This window comes from Solenopsis invicta, chromosome 10 (genome assembly GCF_016802725.1).
Source record: "Solenopsis invicta isolate M01_SB chromosome 10, UNIL_Sinv_3.0, whole genome shotgun sequence".
NCBI classification, from domain to species: Eukaryota; Metazoa; Arthropoda; class Insecta; order Hymenoptera; family Formicidae; genus Solenopsis; species Solenopsis invicta.
Window position 1 is genome coordinate 18,965,656 of NC_052673.1, and position 25,057 is coordinate 18,990,712.

At 37.5% G+C, this 25,057-nt stretch overlaps 2 protein-coding genes across 4 annotated transcripts in view; one reads left to right on the forward strand and one right to left on the reverse strand.

Moving 5' to 3' along the window:
* Positions 1-25,057, forward strand: part of LOC105197653 (hemicentin-1) — a 245,057-nt gene that overhangs the window by 42,210 nt on the left and 177,790 nt on the right. The window lies entirely within an intron of this gene.
* Positions 1-25,057, reverse strand: part of LOC105197888 (neurotrimin) — a 168,698-nt gene that overhangs the window by 20,286 nt on the left and 123,355 nt on the right. The window contains exons 6-7 of the mRNA XM_026131552.2: positions 12,801-13,018; positions 11,627-11,702 (exon numbers count right to left, since the gene is read on the reverse strand). Of these exons, the coding sequence (XP_025987337.1) occupies positions 11,627-11,702; positions 12,801-13,018 (294 nt within the window). The remainder of the gene's footprint in view (positions 1-11,626; positions 11,703-12,800; positions 13,019-25,057) is intronic.

Genomic DNA, 25,057 nt, shown 5'->3' on the forward strand with positions numbered 1-25,057 from the left:
TTATATTTATATTACCTATTTATATGTATATTCCCATTTTCTATTTGAACAAAATTGTTTACAATGCTGTTATAGGACATGAATTAGCAGCATAACCTAGATTTTTTTTTTATAGATTTGGTTTTTGTAAGAAACCTTTAATTACAGTTCGAGAAATTAATTTTCCAACCATTTTCCCGCATTCCATAATGTGTTTACCCAAAGTTAAAAGGAAAATACTTCTCTTTTATCAGAAGTTATTTACGTTGCAAATAAATCGTACTCTTACAATCATTGTTCATTGCGCCGCGTAAATTTTGCGTTATTATAATTATTATCAGTCTATTATTTCGTAATAATGTTTAAATTGATATATTCTTAAAAAATGCATCAATTTTTACGACTAATGGAACATTTAAAATGGAATATTAAAAATCTAAAATTCCATGGAGTACGCATTTAAAATTAAGTTCTAAAGTTTTTTTTTGTTTCAAACATAGACTTTTTTTTTACTATATGTATCACCGCGTTTTATATTTGTGTATATACACACACACGCGCGCGCGCGCGCGCGCGCGTGTGTGTGTGTGTGTGCGTGTGTACGTCTTCTATAATTATACTGTTCTTTTTTAATTCAATTTAATTCAAGTAATTCAAGTAATTTGACGGTAGTACTTTCCTTATTTCAATTAAGCAACCGTTTCCCATTCAGAATAACAACTGCGAGAGTTCTCTACCCGCGAGGATTATTATTGTCTGAGTTTCCTATCCATATTATCTGCTTTCGACACCAGCCTCAGGGCTGATCCTGTCGTGAACGAAGACTCGCGCAACACGTAGCGTAATCGGCAAGAGCGTAAACGGAACGCTGACTTTAATGAAGTACGTCGGTGAGATAGCTGATTTAACTACTGAATCGCTATTTTCATCCCGACCAAGTAGCTGGAGCTTCTTTGTTTACGCTGTTCGAATTCAGTAACGTTTTCTCATGTCTAGTACCGCAAATGCGAACATCGCCTCATGTACTCAATATGATTTTGAAGATAGGCATTAACAATAATCTTCTTACAATGTGTTAATAAACGTAAATGAACGGCCGGAAATTCGTCGACCAACGTGTCATTATAATCTTAAAGTTTTCGAAAGACAAGCTCGCGGTACTCGCGGAACACTCCTCTCGAGATGGGTCTATGGAGAAGTTATATATTTTACAGCGGGATGAAATCGCGTTGACGTCTGAGACCCGACTACGACAAACCGCAAGGACGGATTTCGGATTCCGGCGAATCCACCGAACGAGAACTAACATTGGCTTTCCCTCGAAGGCATCGTCTCCGCGGATTTTATGGAAATATTTTCTCCTTCTCGAGGATTTTCTTTTTAACGCGCATTCCGTCTTTCTCTCTCTTCTTCTTCTTTCTTCCCTTTTCTCCTAGTCTCTCGCGCTCTCCTAGATCTCCTCCTTTAATCGCATTACCGTACGTAGATATATATATTTCTATTCGTCGAACTGTTCGACGTCGATTGAGCGACTCTTTTACCATCTTCATGGCGTTTCATCTTCCGCTTGCTTACCTTTGCTGTTGCCGATGTTACTGGTAATCGAAAGCTTGTATCATTAAATGAGCGTAAAGGCAATTTTGCAGCAAATCTCCATTACTGAATCGTTTGCGCATTAACTGTATATTTTATTTTGTTAATGCAAACCGAAGTGCGTACCATTGAAACTTTTCCTGTGTTCGAAAATAAGTTTGGTTATTACAAGTAAAAATAATACAGTTGGCAAAAGTGGAAATTACTGGCGTTGCGTTTCGTTTCTTCTACCAGTAAAATCAGTAGACGATTTAAAACTGCAAACTTGTAGTAACATTGCAGAAATCTTTTGTAATTTTCACACAATATTACAATGTATTAATGTAAGGCTTATGCAACGTTTTTTTAATTTTTCAATGCTGGGTTATGATTAAATCATTTAAAATTAACTTAAGTTAAGTTAAAAGTTTAAATATTAAGTTATTAATTTTACTATTTAACTTTTCATTTTTTAATTAGCCAATTTGCAAATGAGTTACGAGGGTTTGTTACGCGGTGCGATGCAAAATCTCCTTAAAAGTCATTGCTGTAGTCGGGCGCAGCGAGAAAAACTCTGTTCACCCAAGGCGCGCGTGCACGCCTTTTTTGTTAAAGCCCCACTCGGGTCGTTGACCGCACACAGTTCCGCGTCAGACAGGCGCACGTGCTTGCCGTCTGGGCCGCCTCCCCACTCTCTTCAGCCGACGGAGAGTGGGGAGGCGGCCCAGACGGTAAGCACGTGCGCCTGTCTGACGCGGGACCGTCTACGGTCAATGACCCGAGTGGGGCTTTAACAGAAACGGCGTGCACGCGCGTTTTGAGTGGACGAAGCCTCTCTCGTTGCGCGAGACTACCGCAGCGATTTTTAGAAAGATCTTGGATCGCACCACGTTATAAACTTTCGTAACTCATTTGCAAGATTAGGTAATTAAAAAATTAAAAATTAAATAATATAGTTAATAACTTTTAATTTAACTTGATTAAAATTTCAAATGATTTATTTTTTAACTTTAATTAGTTATTTTTGAAACACACGAACTTTAATTTATTAACTTTTTACCAAAGTTAAAAATTTATTTGTATAAAAAAGGTTATAAAACAAAAAATTGTAAAAGAAAGAAAAACAAAAAGAGTTTTGGACTATTTGGAATCGTCTACTGGTTTTACTAATGGTAGAAATGAAATGCAACGCCAGTAATTTTCACTTCTGCCAACTGCATTATTTTTACTAGTAATAACAAAACCCATTTTTGAACAGATTATTCGTTATGCAAAAACATTGGAATGTTAATGAAAAATAACGTAGGGATCGTTCATTAACTTCTTTGTTAGATTAATTGAATTGTCTAATTAATGACATATTTTTGTTAATTTTTTAAACCGAGTTTTAAGTAGTTCACCATAAATATTACGTTACTGTGTGTTATTACAAGGAGTGCTCGAATATTATGAAATTAGCGTAGAAAGTTTCGGCGAACGATTTATGTTCCTGTCCCGCAAATCGAGTATTATTGTTTGTTCCTTCGGTCTCGGCACCGAAAGTCTTCCCGGGCGAATTAGTGCTCGTGCAAACGCATAAAAGCCCATCGGCACAGAGTGGGACGAAGTTTTACAGCGCATTAGTTTGTTTAAGAGACAGACGTTGTGCTGTGCCGGAGAGGGGGGCGCTCGGCACAGTCGCTCGGCAGAACGACGTTACTGGCCGTTTGAGGAACGACTTTCGGAATCGACTTTCCTGCCGGAGCGAAGAGAAGTTTGGCAATTTCCTTGGGCTAATCTGCTGGTCGGTCAGCATTGAGATGCTGCGGGGGTTACTATCGCAGGGAGACCGGACGAAAGAGGGAAGAACGCGCGAGAGAGGCACGACCGGGGGTTGATCCATCGACCACGAACGCCGGGCGGTCCCATGAATTATACAAGCGACTCTCTATCGCTCTCTCATCTGGCGTCTCTTTCTCAGAGATATCTCCCGTGGTGCCGACGAGGACGAGCGAGTGGCAGACGAAACTCTCTCTCTCTCTCTCTCTCTCTCTCTCTCCAAGCTTCGTCGAAGAAAAGGGACGGGGGATAGATGCAGACGCGTGCCAGAGTGATTTAAGCTTACACGTCAACACGACTGTCTTGACGTGTGGCAACGAGTGACCGTCCAATAAAGGATGACAATTAAAGCTTGACATGGGCGACGACACTTTTTCTTTCATTATTCCTATCGCGCGTTCGTGGCGCATACGACTGATAGAAGTCGCAGACAGGATCCCTAGATTGATGAGTTTCGGCCGTTTGGAACGGCTTTTATAGGTATTAGCTTGCTTTGCGTGAAACTCGCCGCAATAGAACGCAAGTCCGGTTTTCTCGTAGTTGTTTGTTTTTTTTCTCTATCCTGTCTGATTTACCCGGGCAATGGTATCGCTCGTCGTATTGAAAATATATATTTTAACGATTTTAATTCTAAACTGATAATTAAATGATAATAGCGAAAATTCTAATAACGTTCAACTAACACTTTAATTGAACGACTGAAATGGCAATTGGCATCCTTTTTCGATTAGTTAAATTTCAAACTTTCGGAATTTGTTGCTACTATTAAAGTGAGATTAAATAGTAAAATTAAGTATCTTGGAATAGAATATTTCAACAGATTCGTATACTTTCATTTAAATAAAACACAATATTTATTATAGTTAACAATGTAAATTTATTACATCTAATTTATTGAAGAGTGAAATATACTTTATGCGTCAAATTTTTTAGATACAATACACACTATCAGATACAAAGTTTCAAGTTTTAGCATTCTATAATAGCAGAAATTGATTGGTGAATTTCGCATTGTATAATTGGAGCAAATGAATCTTAGCGATATTTTGATCGCGAAAAGATGTATATCAACTTTTCTCTTTTAAAAAATTTTAATGGAGCATATTATATGAGTGTACGCATTGAATTTTTTACATAATAAAGAATAATAAATATGCAAACAATGTGCAGTCTAGATATCAAGAACAATGATGTGTGCGTGGTTTAACAAAAAGAAAGATATATGCAAAATACAACTAAATATGTATTGATATATTCAAGGGAATTGTTATTTCCCGAAGATATTCCCCGATTTTTCCGCTGACCTATTTTCACAGCAGTTTTTGCATGACGGTAAATCCGGAACGGTCTCTTATAAAAAGTACTTGTCGTCCGCTCCCACGCTTATACATACGCAAATATGTGTGCACGCATATTGTCCGCGTGTACGGCGAGAGAACGAGACATTTAACGAATTTACCTTTCAGGAAGTAACGAAGCAGTGTCCGCTACTCCGCAATTAATTCAACCGTGCGGCCATTAAAAATACGCCACGCGAAATTTGCACAGTAAAGAGACAAAAATGTGTCGGGAAACGGCAATTCTTTCCGCTGCGCCGCGCCGCGCCTCGCCGGCATCGAGGTGCGAAGTTAATTACCCTTTCGCCGGCGCTCTAAGATATTCTCACTTTCGAAAATACGCTATAAAGTTGCTATGAATATTCATGATCACTCTGAGAATGTGGAAAATCGTTCGAGACGCATTAACAGATTTCGTGATTTAGTTTTATGAGCGAAAGCTCATCCCGCGGTGCGCCTCACGTCCCCGTTATTATCGTGATCGGCAATCCGTATCTATGGGGCTCGAAAGCTACTCTCGCTCTCTCTCTCTCTCTCTCTCTCTCTCTCTCTCTCTCTTTTTTAATTCCGCAATCAGAGTGAAACACATGTAACGAATTTGGGTAACAAGGTCGCCATCCATAATTATTTAGCGTCCATTAAAAATAGACTCTCAATTTCCAGAGCACGCAGCAACGGCGAGAATACGCCGCGCCATGCTGCAACTGCGGCGCACATTATTTCCGATTATGCAACATTATAGTGCGTTATGATAACGTGAAATTATTTTTCTCTCGTAATCTCTTGCGCGTAAATGAAGTCATTTAGATTACATAATATATATCACACTGTTACACATGCACGAGAGAAACATTTCTTTCACAATCATTATCTCCGTATCTTACGATATATATTATTTTTAACGTATACCTTGTTATCGCGCTTTGTAGCACAATTCATACAGGTCTCGAATAATTTTGACTGATTGTGAGTTGTACAAACTCTATAAAATAATGAATTATATTAATTTACTTTGAAACAAGCACAACTTTTCTAAAGAGAGAGACAGAGAAAAGGCATGCGTGCACAACAGGGTTGAAGGAAAGAATATCGGTAAAGGTTACGATGTTACAGTGTTGCTGGAGCGACGCAGTTTCGTAGCTCAGGTATATAATAAACGGGGGTGTAAGATTCCTCGTCCATTGCATCATAAATAATTTATTGAATCGGGGGTTACTAAGAATCGCGACTCAACGACGAGGACAAAAGTTTCGAAGCGACCCCGAGGCTTTCCACGTTAAAGTTTCGGTCGTGCGGTACGAACTCATGCCCCGAAGGTAGACAGCGGGTCTCCATACAACCCGGTACAAAATTTTTACGCCTCCGCGCGCTGACGAAGTTATAGAAAGGTAGGTGTGCCTTGGGTGGGACGTCCCGTTTTGTGTCTGCCGAGTTTGCGGAAGTCTGATCAATTCATAATTAAAGCGGCCGAGGTAATAGAGAACTTTGCGATATCGTACCGTCCAAAAGTGCCCACGGAACAAGCAGTTATGTTCCTTCGTTTCTCGAGATGAAGAATTCAACGGCGAGTTCTTCGATGTGAAGTCTCACGCGATTTCTATTGTAAATTATACCTCAAGACTCATTCTGGTCACATGAAGAAAAATTACACTTTTAAACCTATGAATTTATAGTACACGATAAGTGTAAATATAGGATTATACATGCGCGCCTATTTTGTTATACTCATTCGTATTGTTATAAGTTGCAAATGACGAATCAATGAAAAAAGTGTGCTTTATAAAGCAGATACCACAGGTATCCAACTTTAATATTATAAATTTAAGTATTACATGTATATGTAGCACTATATAATTGTTCAACAATTAGAAATGAGAAATTTCTTTTTTGTTTCTCTTATGTATATATAAATGTCACTTAGAAAAAAATTTTTAAGTGAGTAACAATAGTTTGAATACTTTGTACTTTACTGAAAGTCTCCAAAAATTTAACTGCATTAATATCCTAACAATTAAGCAATTGGTAAAATTATAAAATGGTTGCAGACTTTAATATTTATGATTGCATTTTAAATTTACCCGAGATACACCCAAATTATCCGAGAAATAGAAATACTAATACAGCTGAAAATCTGAAAATGAATATTTCTTCGGAGCATACCTCTCGGATAAGTTAAGAATATAACTTCGTGGAGATACTATCTGCGTGAATATCAGCGAGAAAATGCTTGCCGGCAACGTTTCAAAATCTAAACGAGATTTTCGGTGAAATTCGTTCCTTCCTGCAACTCGACGGCAAAATTGCTAAGTGCCGCTGCGTTACCAGCGTCCGGAATGCATGTGCAGAAAGAGTTTCACAACAAATTTATCAAAGTCACGCTGGGCCACGACTTCGTTTGCATCTTACGCTGAAGAATTCGTTAGTGAAATTCTCAAATCCAAATGAAAAGCTCGTAGAACTTTGCGAGCTACGATACCACGCGACCGCGAAAGTTTTCAAAGTCCGACAACTCAGTATGGATTTGCAGGAGGAATTTGAGTACAACGAGAAGTTTTCCGTTTGCAAGAATTTCATCAAGAGCTTGTTAAGCATTAAGAGATTTTTACCGTCGCGAGTCGCATTATAATTGTCTTACGAGAACGTTTTACTGTATTGAGATTTGTAAAATGTAAAATATAAAAGCGCAATTTGGAGATATATATATGTATATATATATGTATATATTTATATTTATATATAAAATTAATTATCAGGACAGAGTAAATATGATGTTACAATAAACGAAGGTTACTGAATGCGTACCGATCATCTAAATCATACTCCATTAATAGTTTATACTTTTATATAATTAATATAATCTCTTGAATCACGTTTTATATATCATTAAAATCGAGATAGGCCTATATACTGTCAGTATATCAACAAACATTATTTCAACGCCGAAATCCTGTTATGACTGCATATAGTTCTGTCCTGTCTTTAATTATATTATTTAACTTGTTATATTTTGTTTTATGCTAACAATATGCTTCAAAGAATCAGGTACAAAATGATTACACCTTACAACTGATTTAATTTTCAATTTATGTAACTGATAATAACGTAATTATGTTATATCTATAAAAGAAGATGTAGTGTAGAATAATTTACATTGTATATACATATTTGCAATTATTAGAAAGATTACATCAATATTTTTATAAAAATAATTTATCAAGTTTTCTAAATCGTATTACTATAAATTTTATGACAATAAAAAGTATAAGATTGATAAGAAAGAATGATAAAAATTGATAAGAATAAAAATGTCATTCGTAAAAAATTCAAGCCAGTTTTATTTTGATATTCTTTTCATTATCGTTAATTATTAATTGTAAAGTATCGATTCATTTTCAATAAATTATTAATAAAATAAATATTAATTAATGCTTCTTTATATTTTTAATTATTTTTATTGATAAATTTGATACTTTTAAAGGTGTTGTAAAAAATCGATACGATTTAGGTTATTGGTGAAAATTTAAACATTGTAGTAGCATATCAATTTTCAATGTTTATCTGCTTATATAACTCAATACCAAATAGGAAATTCAATAAATAAATAACATGAGTGGTATGCATTTAGCCTATTACAACACTATAGACTCAGTAAATTTGTAAAATAGAGAGAGAGAGAGAGAGAGAGAGAGAGAGAGAGAGAGAGAGAGCAATAATTCTCTCAAAAAATATCGCGAGAAAGATGTTAGGTTTGTATCTATTTAAGCATTACATTATTTATACTAATTTAGTGTTATACATTTTTCCCGGCAGATGCCATGTAAAAGGATAATGTCCCATGCATAAGCAAGCATGTCCGAATTAAAGGGAGTGAAAAATGACATTATGGAGGGGTCGACAAAGCAGCCGCGTAACGGCCGTTTATTAAATCCGCGTCTTAGCAGCGACACAGAGCGAGCGGTTGAACCGACGCTCGGTGGATGCGGCAGGGGTGGACGTTGCATTATGTATACGATGCTCAGGCTGAGGAAATCACAAGGAGGTGGTAGAGGGAGGAGACGAAGAAGGAGACGAGGAGCCGAATGAATACGATATTGTTACTATCCGCGAGCGAACACTGTAAGTTTTGCCCCCCGTCTCTTCCGTCACTCTTTGCGCGCTAAGCCCGCGCTTCAACGCTGCTACAAATAGCAGTTTGACTCAAACTGCGGAATAAATTAGCCAGGAAATTCGAGCTTTTTCGAGCGAGGAAAGGGGAACGGTGGTGGGGGGGGTGGGGGTGTTTGTCGCAAAGGAAAAAAGGGCTTCAAGAGTGTAAAGACACGAGCACGAAGAGAAACAGTATCAAGAAACAGGGGTACTTTGCCCCTTAGGCGGTTCTTAATGATAAATTCATATCTCGACCCCTTGTCTGTTTCCCCTATTTTTTACTGCCGTTGTAGACGATCTTCGCGACCGAGGAATCGTCTTCGCTTCGCGGGCGACTTACCCCGCTGAGTAAGCGTGCCTCCGCACGCTCTCTCTCTCTCTCTCTCTCTCTCTCTGTTCTTTTCCTTCCCTTCCCTTCCCTTTTCTGCCTCGCTCGCGTTCCATTCAGTCAGTCTACAAATCTCTTTTTTTATGCCGCTTAATAAAACTCGTCTGACATATCTCTAACTGCCGCCACTTAATTTCGAGCCAGCCCCGCTCGACCTTCTTCAAGGAACGCGAGAGACGGGTTCCGTTACTTCTGCCAGTTGTTACTGACTGTACCGAAGGTAGGAGGTTTGTTTGCTTCTTTCCCCTGGACCGTCGCTGCCGCCGCCGTGTACCTTCGCCGAGCCCCTTCGCGGGACCTTTTCCAAGTTATTTCTCCGTTTCCTCTTTGGAGAAGATCCGAGAAATTCGAATTCCTTTCTGGTCTGACTTTTTCCTCGTATTCTCATCCTCTCGCTTGTAGACGGAACAATGGGATGGTCACAATCGATTCCAAATCGACGATTTTAAATGGACGGTAAAAGAGCGCACATCTCTCCTTATTTGCTGTTTATTTCCCCGTACAACGCGAGAATATTAATCTTCATTATAAAAGTTTTTCATTTTTTTAATTTTAACGTGTCAATTAAGATCAATTTCTTAAAAATTTTATTATTCAAGATACTTGATTACATTTCTTCCACCTCTTAATTCCATCACGTTGCAATATATGTCGACACAAAGGTGAAGCGGCATCGCAAGAATCGTTTATGCGTTTCGCATACAAACACTCGTAGATACAAGTTAATAATTGCTAGCTTTAAGCGTTTGTAACAATCAGTAACTACGCGCGTCTTAAAGCAGAATATATAACAAACGATCGCAACTCCGCAACGCATTTGATTGTGGAGCATGACTCTTAGCGCGCTCGCGCGCGCGCGGTTAATCCCGCATCCCTTTCGGGGATACCAATAATTCAACATTAGCGGCAGGCCAATAGTCCAACGAGTCATCCGGTCGGAATATAGGATTCCGTCGTGAAAATGCTTTTCTCAATTTACCATCGTGACGTACTTATATCGCAGTTAATTTTGTCGCAAAAAAGAAGAATTTTTTGCTGCTAAAAAGGATGTTTATCTACAAAGTTAAAAAAAGGTGCTTTCAAAAAATTTTAATTTTGTCTGCACCGCAGTGCTCGGATAGTATGCTCGGCACGCGCGAATTTTGCAACTATCCAGTCTCGCACAGCTATGCTTAAAAGTAATATCAATTACGATTTTAATACAAAGAGACCGTTTTAGTTAGAAGAGGGGGATATTTTTAGATGTATAATTAATTGTGCAGTATCTAGAAAATATCTAGTGCACGTTTTATTTCTGAAAGTATTGATTTTTCGTACAACTTTTTTTACGTAAATAAGCAGATATTCGCGAGATATTCAAGAAGCTTCTAAATATAGTTAATATACGCGCAGAGATCCGTAGCGAGATTTACGACAACAAAATAAAACGCCGCATAAACCGAACAATCGTTTTCGTCCTTTGTTTTTTATCGCGAACCGGCAAGGTTTACATTTCACCACCTTCTCTCTCTCTTATTGGTAGTCTTTTATGCTAAATGTTCGCTTCATTTGAATATTGCTAATGCGAAAAACCGATCCATACTAATGGAGTGATCTCCCTGCATTCGTTTTCGTAAGCGCCGTCGATTCTATTTGCTCTCGACATGTCCCGATTCATACTCTTTTTCATGGCGTACGTACGCGCGTACTTGGTCTCCATATTTCATCCATATCTACAGTTTTATCATAGCTGTAAGCCGCAGATGAAATCCTTGATTGTATGCATTTTATTCCCTCACCTCGTGCACGACGAAGATAACGTATAAACGCACGCGAGGATTAACGAATCGAAAAAGAAAAAGGGAGAAAAGGGAAGAAGGAAGGCATTAAAAATATGGGAATATCGAGATTTATAGTCGAGAGTCGAGACCGAGAGTAAAGGCTTTAGCCTAAAGGGTACGTATGTACATATAGAGCTGCTTTTTGTATTTACACAGTCGCGTTAAACTGTAGCCAACTAATGTTGCGATTTAATTCAAGGAAAGTGCCACTGCGAATCGCGATCTGTTGGCAAATATTAGGCAGAGGTAATTAACGTGGGTATATTTGTCTAGGAGGAAGATCGCATGACGCGCGCGCGCGCGCGAGCGTTCGTCGTGGAGTTTAACCGTGTCAAACCGTGCGCTGAACGTGCATTGCCCGAAGAAACCACGGTATCCGTCAACGGGTGTGCCGTAGAAATTACCTAGTTCGTTGAGAACCGACCGTCTTCGTCGACTTCGTAAACAACCGGGGAATGACAGCACGACATAAACGCGCCAAACAGCTCGCGACGAACCGTCATTACCTTAGTAAACGCTACCGAGGGGATGGCTCGGGGCGCATGCAGGCAAAACGAGACACTTACTGTACAGACGAATCGTCCCGTCGGTTTCTCCACGTGGGTTCTTGGCGATGCACTTGTAGCTACCGTAGTCTTCTCTCTAAAAGTAAACCGGTGAGGCAAATTACTCTCTAAAATGCATAGAAATTTTAATGGGTAATCGTAATAAAATATTTCTTATTAATCGTTATATTTCAATTTTTTCATCGAAACGCTTCGATGAATAATATAAACGCTCCCTATTCATAATTTTGTTAATTAATCACCAGATTTATTTTTTAGCAATTAGTAGAAATTTATTCATTTATAATAGAAATCAATTTTTCTTTTATCGTGTTAACAAGTGCTTATTAACATTGGACGCGAATATTAATTAAAGCTAATGTTAAAACGTCTTCTGTTAACGCGTTATGTTATTGAGTAATGGTCAATTATTATACTGATATCTAGCGTATACAGCGCCGTATATTACGCCGTATTTTATTTTGTATGGATACTGTAGACACGAGTGCTTTATTACGCTCATCGTCTGTCGCGTTCATCGCCAGTGTGCAACGATCGTGATTTACGATATAGTGCTATTATCCAATCGTGAATTTTAACGCGATATACGTGATTAAGCCACGTGCTTTTTTTTTAACAGCGATTACGTTGCGTTTAGCTATTATCGTGCAATTCTAATTCATTAAATATGTGAAAAAAATTTATGCCACTCAACTTTCGTATACGTATTGGAAGGAGAGCTAAAGTTATTTTGCACTGTTTATATAATTAGTGATAAATTATTATTTAATAAAGAAGAAATTCGCTCTCTAAATCCGAATCAGTGTATTATTCATTGAAGGATAGTAAACAGTCTGATTTCAGTCTGATGACACCTATCAATCAGACATGCACCGGTCTTTCAATAATAATATTATACAACTGTACGTGTGATTCAGATCAGTGGAAGTATCTTCCTCCCTCTTAATCGAAATTTCTAAAAGACAATAAATAGTCACTGATAATTATAGTTATAGTACAAGTATTGCAAATTAGTAAGATTGAATTGATTCCGATTTACAGAGTTTCTTTTTTTTTTCGTGAATCACACACACACTTTTCTAAACGATTACAAGGAATTATTTGAGATTTCTTACATGTTTCTATATTCAAGAGAATCGAACAGAATTGTCGATAATCGACACGATTCACTCACCTGTATGTCGTTTATCGTGAGCTGCATGTGCGTTTTGTAGGATGGCTTGTCGGGTTGCGACATCGTCTTGTATTTACTGCTTTCGTGTATCATTAGGCCATCCTCCCTCGCCCAGTAATTCAAAGAAGTCGGATGAGCCTCGGTATAGCATTCCAGTGTAACGGAATAACCCAGGGGTGCGCCGACCAATTGGTGTGGTATCCAGAGCATGGGGGGGACTGCAACAGCAGAAGTGATTGATTGGCTCATAAATGTTCCAATTACTAACAATACACGATGGGCCTACGATCGATATCCCTTTCACGCGTCTATAAATCTCGTTCGCTCGGCTCGGTTGCGTGCGCGTTGCGAGCACGCACGATGCGAAAAGATGACTTGAGACGATTGCAAATTTTTTCGAAAAATTAGTTTTTATGACATAGTTGGATTAATTATATTTCTCAGAATAGATCACGAGTTACGTTCTGCTCTGTCAGCCTTGGATCCAAGTTGGCTAGAAACGAACGTTTCAGTACATAAAAGAAGATTTCTTCCCCCAATTACATGAATTTTAACCGTTGTTACCCAAATATTTATATTGGTGATTGCATGATAGAAAGAGTCAATAAAGAAAACAAAATATTGTGACACGTGGCTTCAACTATCAGCCCGCTAACGATCTGTTCGATCATATACAAGGAAAAGGCGCCAGAACGCAGATGTGTGAATGAGAAAATATTTGTGTTAAAATGTTTAACTTTTTCTGCGATTGTTATCTCTCTTTAATCATTATAAAAGCGAAATAAACGGAGGATTATTATAGAAATAATTACGTACATAATATATATATCGATATAAATGTTTACGCACCTACATTATCTTCTGATTCTTTTATTTTTTTTCTTCCTAGATAAAAATTTTATATTGAAGTTTCAGTTTCTCTATAATTTTATTCATAATTTTATTGATAAATTAAAATAATTACTAAAAAAATATTAAACGATAATTTAATTGTATATATTATAATATAAAACAAAAAAATATGGAAATTGATTTTTATTAATGAGAATGAAACTCTGTATTTTTATGAGTTGAGAGAGAGAGAGAGAGAGAGAGGCAATTTTTTAAGTTTTATATAAATATAACACGAAATTGGTTGGGCTTAATTTTTGCTATACGCTGTGAATCTTAAATGCGTATCACGTGGCCCTTTAATAAAAAAGTAATCCCATTTCGATGAACAGCCCCTACCGTTGTTGTCGGTGCTGGTGATAACATTTTCTCGAGGTAAGAGAGCTTCAATTTAACTTAAACCTTCTAAGAATATACCTAACCCATCTTCTCTCGTTGAGTAGCGCAATGTTCGCAAGGAAAATATCACGCAAAACAAGCTGGATACAAATGGCTGGTGGCTGCACAAGCGGTAAAAATATAAACAAGTGTAAACTACTTTTCTCGAATGTTTTTGTTCAAACGCTTGAGAAGATGATCAATAACTAGAAAATGTCGATTTGAAGTCATGCGTGAAAAATCCAAGTTGACGCATACGACGAGAAGACGTTTAAAATCACATGAATGGCTTCAGCATTTATATTATATTGATTATTCGTTGAATGATTTGGGACGGGCAGCTAACTTAAATTCCACAGAATGAAATGCTCTCTTGCCTCTGTGTCTTAATGTTAAAAATAATTAAAATTTATTTTATGAAACAAAACAAATGCTCTCTTGCATAAATTTTGCAAATAAGCTGTACTCGCAATATTACTTAATTATCATTGAGTCAAAATCTCTATTTATTGCACACTTTATCTCTTAAATTATGGGATAGTTTATTTCGGTAAGATCGCAAGACTTTGGAAACTTTTCGGAATAAAATCTTTGAATTCAGCAATTTGCTGTAATTTGCTACACAATCGTTGCAAAATTTGCAAATCTTTCTGCAAATTAACAATTAATTTTAATTATTCAATAAAATCAAGCCATTAAAAAGCTACTTGAGAAATGTATCTTATGAAGGAGAGAAAGTGCCGTTTTTTTAAAGGAGTTTTCTTAGAAAAGAGAGAAAAACAAGGTTTGCCAACTCCTGGATACCGGAACGATCGAGTTTGCTCTCGTTTCATCTGGGATCTCCTTTAAGCAAGAGCTTCAGTAAACGGCGACTCGATTAAATGCGATTGTCCTTCGAGTCCTCTAGAAAATGACCACACGAGAGTCCGACCAATCCGTTTTCCGGCGACTGTTTTTCAACTCTTTTATTCACTCGCAGCGACTGTTCCGAATTTTCGCCGCCTTCAGCATTTATTAATTTCGTCATTATATTGCTAAATTAGAAATCTATTTTTTATGAAAAATTACAATTAACACTGTAAGCGAAAGTAATGGGAACAATATTTCAATAATTTCTCAAACTGCAAGAAAATGGATTTATACATAAAACTAATGTAAAACTAATAATATGTTCGAGATTATTGTTTGTAAGTTTGAGAAATTTTATGTAACTGTAATTTACAGCAAGGAAAGTAATGCGCAGCTAAAATAAATATCGTTAAATGTATTATCGGACGCTCCTGCTAAACACGCTCGCGCGGATTTTCCGTTCTCGTTCATTGTAAAGCGACCCCGCTAGCATCGGTCGTTTTGTCGTGGAGGGGAGAGGTGTTCTTTTTGCCACGTAATACAGGACCGTGAATTACTACGGATTTCAAGGGAGGGATCGCTCTCTTGTGCCTCTCGTGTCTCCCTCCGCCCTTTTTCCCTTCTTTCCCCCCTGTTCTTGCTTCGCGACGAGTGCGAGGTGACGGGGGAGGCCTGTCTTCGGATAACGCAAAGGATATCCGACACCTTCTTAAAATGCAAAACATTCCGTCTGAGGGTGAGAAGGGACGGGACCGACCTAGGTTGTCTGTAATGCTTCGGATCCTTATTGCGCAGACAAGCTCGAGCTTTTGCAGGTACGAAGGCCTTCGACCGGAGCCGCTCGTTGGACGTCCTGCATTCGTCTTTTTCTTTTTTTTTTTTCCTCAAATGTCTTGTGCGCGCGATGTCAAATTCGATCGATGGAAGCGGAGGACTTTCAACATAAGCGCTTCTTCGATTGTATTGACGGGCTTTACGTAATTAATTGCAAGAGATCAACTCTTTAGAATGTTTCTATACCTTTTTTTACGTTCGTATTCTTTCTTTGATTACTTTGGAAATACTTGTTCCTTAATAAAAATACGACGACCATTTATTTCCTAAGGTATAAGTTACTAAAAAATTTCTATTCTGTAATATTTCCCAATTCTTTAATCGAAGGAACGTTTTACTTTAGCGGAATTTTAATTAATGACGTAAATACAAAAGTAAATGCATAATTACATTTATAAAATTATTGCATTATTGCTAAAACGAGAGAGAGAGAGAGAGAGAGAGAGAGAGAGAGAGAGAGAGAGAGAGAGAGAGAGAGAGAGAGATGTATATATCACTCATCGCCGTTAAAGAATTAAAGAATCATAATTCTCGCAGAATTTCATTTCATCAAGCAGCGGTGTATAACAATGCGTACCTCAAGCGCGGGAAATTTTTACAGGTAATAGATGTTTTACCGAGCAAAGTGATCCGCGGTGAACAGTGAAGGGTTTAAACATTAGCACGGGCCACTGCGAAATGTAAACGACGTTGAGTTAGATTGCGGAGAACAATGTGTGGAACGACCCGCAAGGTAGATGAAAGCTAATTCAGGTAGAAGTTAAACAGAGTTAAAGGTACGTCCTTTAGGTACGGTAGGCAGGTCGGGACGGGTTAGGTTACGAGAGTTCGGCCTTACATTCATCACGCAGGAGGCCTTGAGGCCTCCCGGATCGGTATGCCCTTTAATAAAGAATGGTTGGACGCTCTGGCTTGCTCAAGCAGTATGCAGCGTATGAAAATTTTGCCTCGATGTTTCCAGTTGAATCGCTGCGCGCTGCTTTCCCGTCAAATTATCCGCGTGAGGGGAGAAAAGGAAAAACGAAAATAGACGCGTACGCTTATCAATTATGAAAAATTTTCTCCGACCTTACGAACATTTTTATATTAAAGATGTTAAATTGCGAATTTTAAGATTACTTTTATTTTTTTGCAATTTCCAACGCGCTTTAACATGACTCGTAACTTTGTGACAAGAAGATCATGCTCGCTTACTAATTTTCTTGTTTTCAACAGTGGTTTTCTTAGAAGAGAACTTTTTATTCTTTTACCTTTTTTTAAGTAGGTATTACAAAATCATTGTATTTTCTTTTTGAGATATTTTTCAGGATGGATATAAGTAATCAGTGAATATAAAACGTAAACCTATATTTGAAGTATTTAATAGATTCGAGATCAATGTTTTTAGGTCAAAAGGCAACTATCCATTTATAAAATATCAGCGAATCATAATATAATGTTACTTATGAAATTAAAAATGATTATACGAAAATATTTTCAAGTGATAAAACGACGGAAAGCAGTTAATTATCGGATGCCACTTCTCATTTACTTTCTTGTTAACTATCTTCTTTTTATCCTCGCTGATTTTAGCAATTTTAAAGTTCGTTGGTACTTTCCGCGCGCGTTAAAGACTCGAGAAGTACGCAATTCTAGCCAAGATAAAGTTAAAAATAATGCTATGCGGAATGCTACTGTAGAGACACGTTCAAGACTTTCGTGAAATTGTGCTGGATTGTAGGATTATTTGTTCGATCAGATTATCTGTCCGAACGCAATGCGCATAATGTCTAACGAGGGGAGGGAACCTGTGAGCCACGATAAGCAAACAGCTGTTTCACAAGCGCGATAAGAACATTATCGTTGACCTTGCCCTTCCTTAATGCTTCCGCATCGTCAATCTTGAGGCTCTCCTGACCTCGTTCTGTATCGTGTGAAACAACAGCGATTGCTTCAAACTATAACTGCTTCTAATCGGTTCCTCTCTAATTATTCGTCTTAATTTGTATTTTTCATTATCACACAGTTGTAATCTAAATGCCAGTTTTGCAAATGCCATTTTTCGCAACATATTATACATGTATAAATTCTTTTTATCATTGTATTACATAAGATATCTTTAATTTGGTAAAAAAGTTGTTAATAATCTCAATCAATTTCCGTTTGTTTTTTATGCTTAATGAAAAAATCCCCTTTAAAAACTTTGGTTTGCTGTCGAATGAGATGTTAAGTAAATTAATAATCAATATTGCTCGACATCACAAATAGTTTACCTTCTTGAAGCTTGTTCCAAGCTGTTGGAGTTAGCATCAATTTCATCGTTAGAGCCGAGAAAGAAGGCAAAAAATTAGCATGGAAGAAGAGAGTTGCATCCGAAAGTGCGCAGGCAACTTTTACCGAAACTTGATCTACCTGAGAGAAAGATTGTTCGACCTACTTTTTATAAATTATTTAACGCTACATTAGTCCCTTTCGGCGACCCTTAAGAGATCGTTTAGCCAGCCTAACTGGCGTCCGGCAGTCAGCAGGATTAGATTTACGGTTGCATAGGGTCAACTGCATTAACCGGCGCCAACTAGAACCGTGAGGAAGAGAGACGGATAGACAGAGGGAGAGGGAGAGTGCGTCGAAAGCGCTATCAGCCGAAACACATTTTCCACGTGCGACTGCCCGCCATTTTTCACGGTTCGTTTCACACGAAATCGATTTATCACGGCAAGCGCGCGGCTCTGTACCGTCGGTTTTCATACTGGCGGTTTTGTAGCGTTTTCTACTTTATTGGTCCTGCCTTTAATCCGACCGATAGCCTTCTTTCCTTCTACTACTGTACGAATTATTCAGGTGTGATTTTAAATCGCCGCCCGCCGCGTCTAACTGTTACGATGTCGTACGAAACCAATCGTCAAACGATTACGATCGCAATCCGACCAGTCTCGCTATTACTCACTATTATTACTGAACGTAACGATATCTGATCTAATCTAATTTCGCACGACATTGACATCTCAATGAATTAAAAAAAATATATAAAAATATTAAAAAAATAAAATAAAATCGATTGTACAAAAATCAATCTATTGCATAAAGATTATTCGTATTTTATCACAAGATTGAAAGTCAAACACAATGATTGTTTGCATTTAAATTGAATGCATTTAGACTATGCAATGAGCTGTGAGCTTCTCGTTTTAGAGAGCAGGAATTCAGTAAGCGTTAATACACGGACTTAAGACGGGACTTAACCGCGTCTCTCGGGACGCTTGCTGGCAGTTCGATTTACGGTAATTCGACTGGTATTCGGCACCAGTGTCCCAGGTCTCTCAGATGTCAAACGGTCGCCTGAATGAGGACCGAGGACCGAAAACGCGGCGGTGGCGGCAGCGAAGACGGGATAGAGAGCGAAAGGCAGCCGGGAGGTGAGACGCGATGGGTGGTGGAATGGTTCTCCGATTTAGCTCGGAGTGTCTTCGCCTTTAACGAGGAGAAGCCGCAGGGAAGGGTTCGCATAGCTCAGAACCAGCTTGCCGACTTGCCGACTTGCTGCTCCACTTAACATCGACGCAACGGTGTTAATTACAAGCGAAAAGTGTCGCTTCCTGCAACGTGTCTTTCCAAGTTACGTTTTGCGCCGATGCTATCTCATGTCGGCTTAAATTTCGCTCATTTTCCTAATAAAGGCTGGACAGTAGCATACTGTCATTTTGTACTACGTTATGCAATACTAACACTGCAATACTATTCTGTAATTTTTATTTTATGCGTTTACATAATGCGCTGCTGCTCTTCGTACTGTGTGATTAAGTTGTATTTTAAAAAATTATTTTATTTAAAAATTATTACAAACAACATTATATCCAGGCATTTATTTCTTTTTCTAATATTTGCAGTTTCTTCTTATTTAGGATTAAGCATGAACAAAGAGATTGTAAGAGCAATATTAATTTCTGTGTGTATCGAGCGTAAAACTTTTAGGGAAACGTTGTGTTTCAAGATTGCTAACATGATTACGCGAATTGCTGAAACATCACTATATGCATATCTGTTTTAAGCATATGCAGGTGCGCTGCTGCGATTTTCATCGCGGAAACCAAGGCTTTCGCAAACTTACTTAACAGTATCATGAAACTTGACTGGTACAAACTATCTTCGTAACGACAACTGGCAGCAGCATTACGCCACCAGTTACCATCCCGCATATACCTCCATCCGTTCGTATCAATCATTTACAAGCGGAGCGTAAATGATCGTATTGACAATATTTCTATAGATAAACATTTGCATCCGTGTGCATATTTAACATATAAAATATTACATTAAGGAAACAATGAGTGCTAACGAAAATAGGGCGCCCCAAAAAAGTTACGTCACATATTTTTATTTTGAATAAAATAAATTAGCTCTTCTTGTATATTTATTTTTTACTGTACTCGTATACGTTTTCTTAAGTCAAGTATACTTCAAAATATCATCTTTTAAAGAAAAGCGTTCCTTTAAAAATTATCATTTTGTAAATCGATAAATTTGGTTGCTTATCCATCACTAAACAAGAAAATGCCCAACGACTTTTCTTCTCAAAAGCTGTCAAAAATATTTACATTAAAACCGATCTCTGTAGCCTCTTTCCATCCAATTTCGTTTAAATTTGGTGAGCGTGTGGCCTCGAGACGACTGAGGATCAAAGGACACTTTGCGCGCTAGCATCAGTTTTGCTTAGCAAACGGCAAGGTGCTTGCCTGCATTTCCATGACATACCTGCGGCGAAATAATGGCAAATCGCCATAGAAAATAGTGCCAATTAAAAAGAAAAGTTTTTGTTAATAATGTATGCGTTGAAAGAAATTAGAAAACGGCAAGGAGATAAAGGTACATAAATAAAAGATAAATAAAAATAATTAGCAAAATGGAGAAAAAGAGAAACAGTAAAATTTGTTAAATCCGGAAGAAAGAGAATAAATGAAAGCGAAATTACGCCATTAGTCAAAATATTATCTTTTTTCATCTATTCGTACTGTATCTCTATGTACTTTGAATGGTAAATATTTATCACAGTATAATGTTCATTAAATATGAATTTTTACGGTATTTTAACTTGCGGGTGACGAGATAAGTTAGATAAATGTATGCGAGTAAAAGTAAAGAAATGTGTATGTTGGAGCGAATACAGATCTCTCATAAGCGGTAATATAGCACGCGTACAAAAAATAAAATACAAGATTATAGAACAAATGACAAAAATTATGAAGAGAAATTAGAGAAAACCAAGTGACAAGACACTCGAAAGATATTATTAAAACGCGTGGAAGATGAACAATCATTTTATACAGGTATGGAAAGTCGATCAGAACACTAATAAATTTATATCTCTTTTGAAAAGAGAAGAAATACGGAAAGTACAAAACAACAATGCAGATTTTATTATGAAAAATCGTTAGCAATCAAGGAGCTATATTTGAAGCGATATAAAGAGAACGAGAACAAAAAAACCGGATCGAGAGAATTCAGGCAAAAAAATTGAATAAAAAAGAGAATAATTAATTTACAAATTTCTTTCGTTTTGTTGAAATATTTAGGTATCAAAAAGCAAAAAAATCAGGAATTTATGTTACATGAATTTTCATGATTACCTCCAAATAAATACGGCTCTCAATTATATTTAGCAAAGGTGATTCAGCATTTTCTATTTAAGAAACAATTAATTATTCAAATAACTTCCAATAAAATTCTATTTAAAAAAATTTTAGTTCTAATTTAAAATCCATAATAAAAGATTCGAGCAACTTGGAAATTAAATTTATAAATAAACTTATTTCCTACTTTTCTAGATATATTTTTATTCATCTTCATGAAATTATTCATTGTATATGATAAAGTGTGTGAGAATAATTATAGAAGATAAAAATAAATAAAATCGTACAGAAGTATTTTAGAAATGTTTGTTTACACAATAATTGTAAGGAAATAAGTGAAAGGATAAAATTTGTTGAAATATCGAGTGACGTTCCTTTAGAGCTTTAGACAGAAGCGAACGTCACTCAATAAAGGAAAACGTGAACGTCCTGCCATGTCAGTGAGAGATTAACGAAATGACATCGGTAATCGTAAAAGAAAGCAACGATAGGACAACTTCTCCCCTTTGCGCGCGTGTTTCTGAATTACTATATATTTTTCAACAAGGAACGCTTCTACGTAATAAATAGCACCGTTTGCCCGCAGCTTGGAGCTACTTAAGGCACTGTTTCTCACTGTCATAGGTAATGTAACAGATTAATGTCCCATTTTTCGAGGCTCGGTATCTCTGCTCATGCCGCATACTAATGCGCGCGGCAAGGATACGCAAGGCGAAAACCACTCCGGTGGCGTCTCTGTTATTTTTAGTATGATTAACGTAAAGTCAGCTCGCCCGGCTCGCGATAAAAATCCCCGCCGCGTTCTGTCCGCATTTAAAATGGGGATCTGGCCGCGCTAGACAAGAGAGACAGAGTGAGGGAGCGAGAGAGTGAGAGAGCGTTCGAGCGTGGACGATAAGTGAAGTAAAATGGATGCATAAAACGTGAACACTTTATGGCTTGTTTATAGCAATCTCCGTTGGCTGCTTTCTAACAAATTGCGCGCTAAGTAAAACCGAGCACGGAGTGCCCAAAGTTTTTCCTTGATTCTCGATTACGCGACCAACTTGGCAGTCACATGGATAGCCAGTTTTAATTCGCCCTCGTCGATTTCACACTCGCTCTTGCCTCACACTTTGCCAATTAATTGGGAAAACGTTAACCGCTAACCGCGTACTCGTGCTCGTGCTCGTGAGGTAAGGAAAGTGCGCGAGTTAACCGATAATTAAACAGCCGAGATGAAATCGCACAAAGTTTGTCTTGCCTTGTCTTGGTACGATATCACTAAAGATCAGAATGTTTAGTTAATATATCCGACTATTGTAAAATATAATGTACACGATATATGTACATATCATAAGAAAAATGCATTATTTATTAATCTCGTCACTTTTTCACAATGACGTAGCCAGGCGGCGCTTGTCGAAAATGTCGATACTTGAAAATGCACTGGAAACACGTTGAAAGTACATAGCAAGCAATTTTTTTTCACAAGAACAGATTGAGAGTTGATTAAATAGTTGGTAAATGGCTAAAAAGAAAAAAAAAAAATAAAGAAATCGAATTAAACAGCGAGTCAACTGGTGAAAACTCATTTAGAATCCCTAATTATCTCGAATAAGGGAAAGAGTTTGATTTACGCCAGTCATATCGCGTGAAATGTCGCTGATGAAGCGCATGCATTTCGCTGAAGCACCGCCAATTCCACGAGAACTCACACTGCGTGGCTGTAGTACCGTGTGTCGTGCCAGTTTACGTATGCGTGCAAACTTTCATTCAGGAAATTGAGAGATAGACATCTGTCGGCGACCATTGTATTCGCCGATGGGATTCGCGAGCCTTAAAACGTCGCACGAATTAAACAGTATCCCTGATCTTTCTCGACTCGTATACCAGCTAAATCCTTGTCTTCCACCGTGCACGGCTGTTATTGCACCAATCGATCGGATTAACATGAAACACGCTCCATTAGAGACTCTCTTCCACCGTTTTGTAATAAAATTTAATAAAATTATAATTATTATATTTCGCTTTAAAACGGGGATTATTTACAATGACGTTAATTTTTTGTTTTACGATCGGGTAGTGAAATTTACAGTTAGAATCGTTCGACCATCGAGCGAGTATAAAATCAATGTTGTAATATTTAAATCTTGAATATACGAGTTGCCTTTCCCTGCGTAAAACACATTCTCTGTGTTGACAAGGCCTATTGCCGTTTTCATTTTCTTGCATAAAGATAAATCGAATGTAGAGATATTTTAGGCACAGTTTGAAACGAGGGCATTTTATTTGCACTTTATCCGCATTTTATTCAGTGAATTACGTTACATTATTAAAGAGTCCTAATTTTAACTACTGCTTAAAACTACCATTGGAAAATTCGATGTGCGGATAATTTGTTACGGAGAAATGATGGTCTGGTGGATCGCTTAAAATGACGGAATGAGCGAATTGGTGCGATTATCTGCAGAAATGGAACCATGTAATACATTCCGGAAATTGCGATACTGCACATTCCTCCATGTCGCATCTCGCACACCACATTCAGTCGGTTGATTCCCGCCGATAAATTGTCAATGCTTTCGCCGTCGTATAGCACAACCGAATCCGTGAAATTCTACACCCAGGTGGAACGACCCGTTAGTTTGCGTTTTATCCAACCCTTGCGACAGAATTTCATTGCGACACTCATCCGAGGTATTTTTTCGCCATTCGATATTATTCGTTAAAAATATCTTGATTGCATTGTATATAAAAGTTCGAATCTCGAACAATACTAATAATGGCATTTCAGCGTGTATCAAAGGAACACGTTATAAAATATTAGCTGAATGGATGTGAAAAATTTTATGATATGTTTATATCGTACTGTCAAATAACTGCGTAATTTTTTTCAACGTTCTGCTGCAAAAAGAGAACAAGAGAAGATTAATAATAGAGAAAATAGAATTTTCTAGCAGAGATGTATGCGAGTTTTAACTATTGTAAATTTGTGAAAAGCATCGCTGCCAATTTTTACTGTCCAAATGTCCATGATAATTGCAGCAAAGAAAAGTTACAATATATGTCTCGTTACAACGGAGCTTAGAAGGGTATAAATTTATATATATTAATGAAACTAAAATCATTTCGGTATTGGCGACGCGACGCCAACAGTGACATTACTTTATAGTCTGATCATATTCCGCGTATCAGTCGCACGTATGGAATAACTCATAAGCATATCAAATGTAACGCTTGCGCTAAATATGATATACATGACATAATTTTCGTATCATGTCGAGTTGATTAGTCGGTATACGTACCACATGCCGTCGAAACAAGCCGAAATGCGTATCATGAAACGTTATTAGCATATATCGATTTAAAATGTGACGTGTATATAGCATGTGCTCCGCGCAGCACTCCTATCTAAGCATAAATTTAATTGTTCGCAAGGCGAACAGATTAAAACCAATACTGCGTGTTAAGGCTATTAACTGTGATTAATTGCAATTAATCACCCAAACGATACAGTGCTGAGACTCGTCGAGCGGGCAACTTTCGTGCAATCTGATGAAATGAATTTTTTTGTCGATCGTTATAATAAAATAATTTAATATCTTGTAAATTTGATTGATCTCTGAACGAGTTGATATTTTGGAACACACACACACACACACTCTCTCTCTCTCTCTCTCTCTAAAGGTTGATCTTTGTTACCTAATCGTTTTGTCC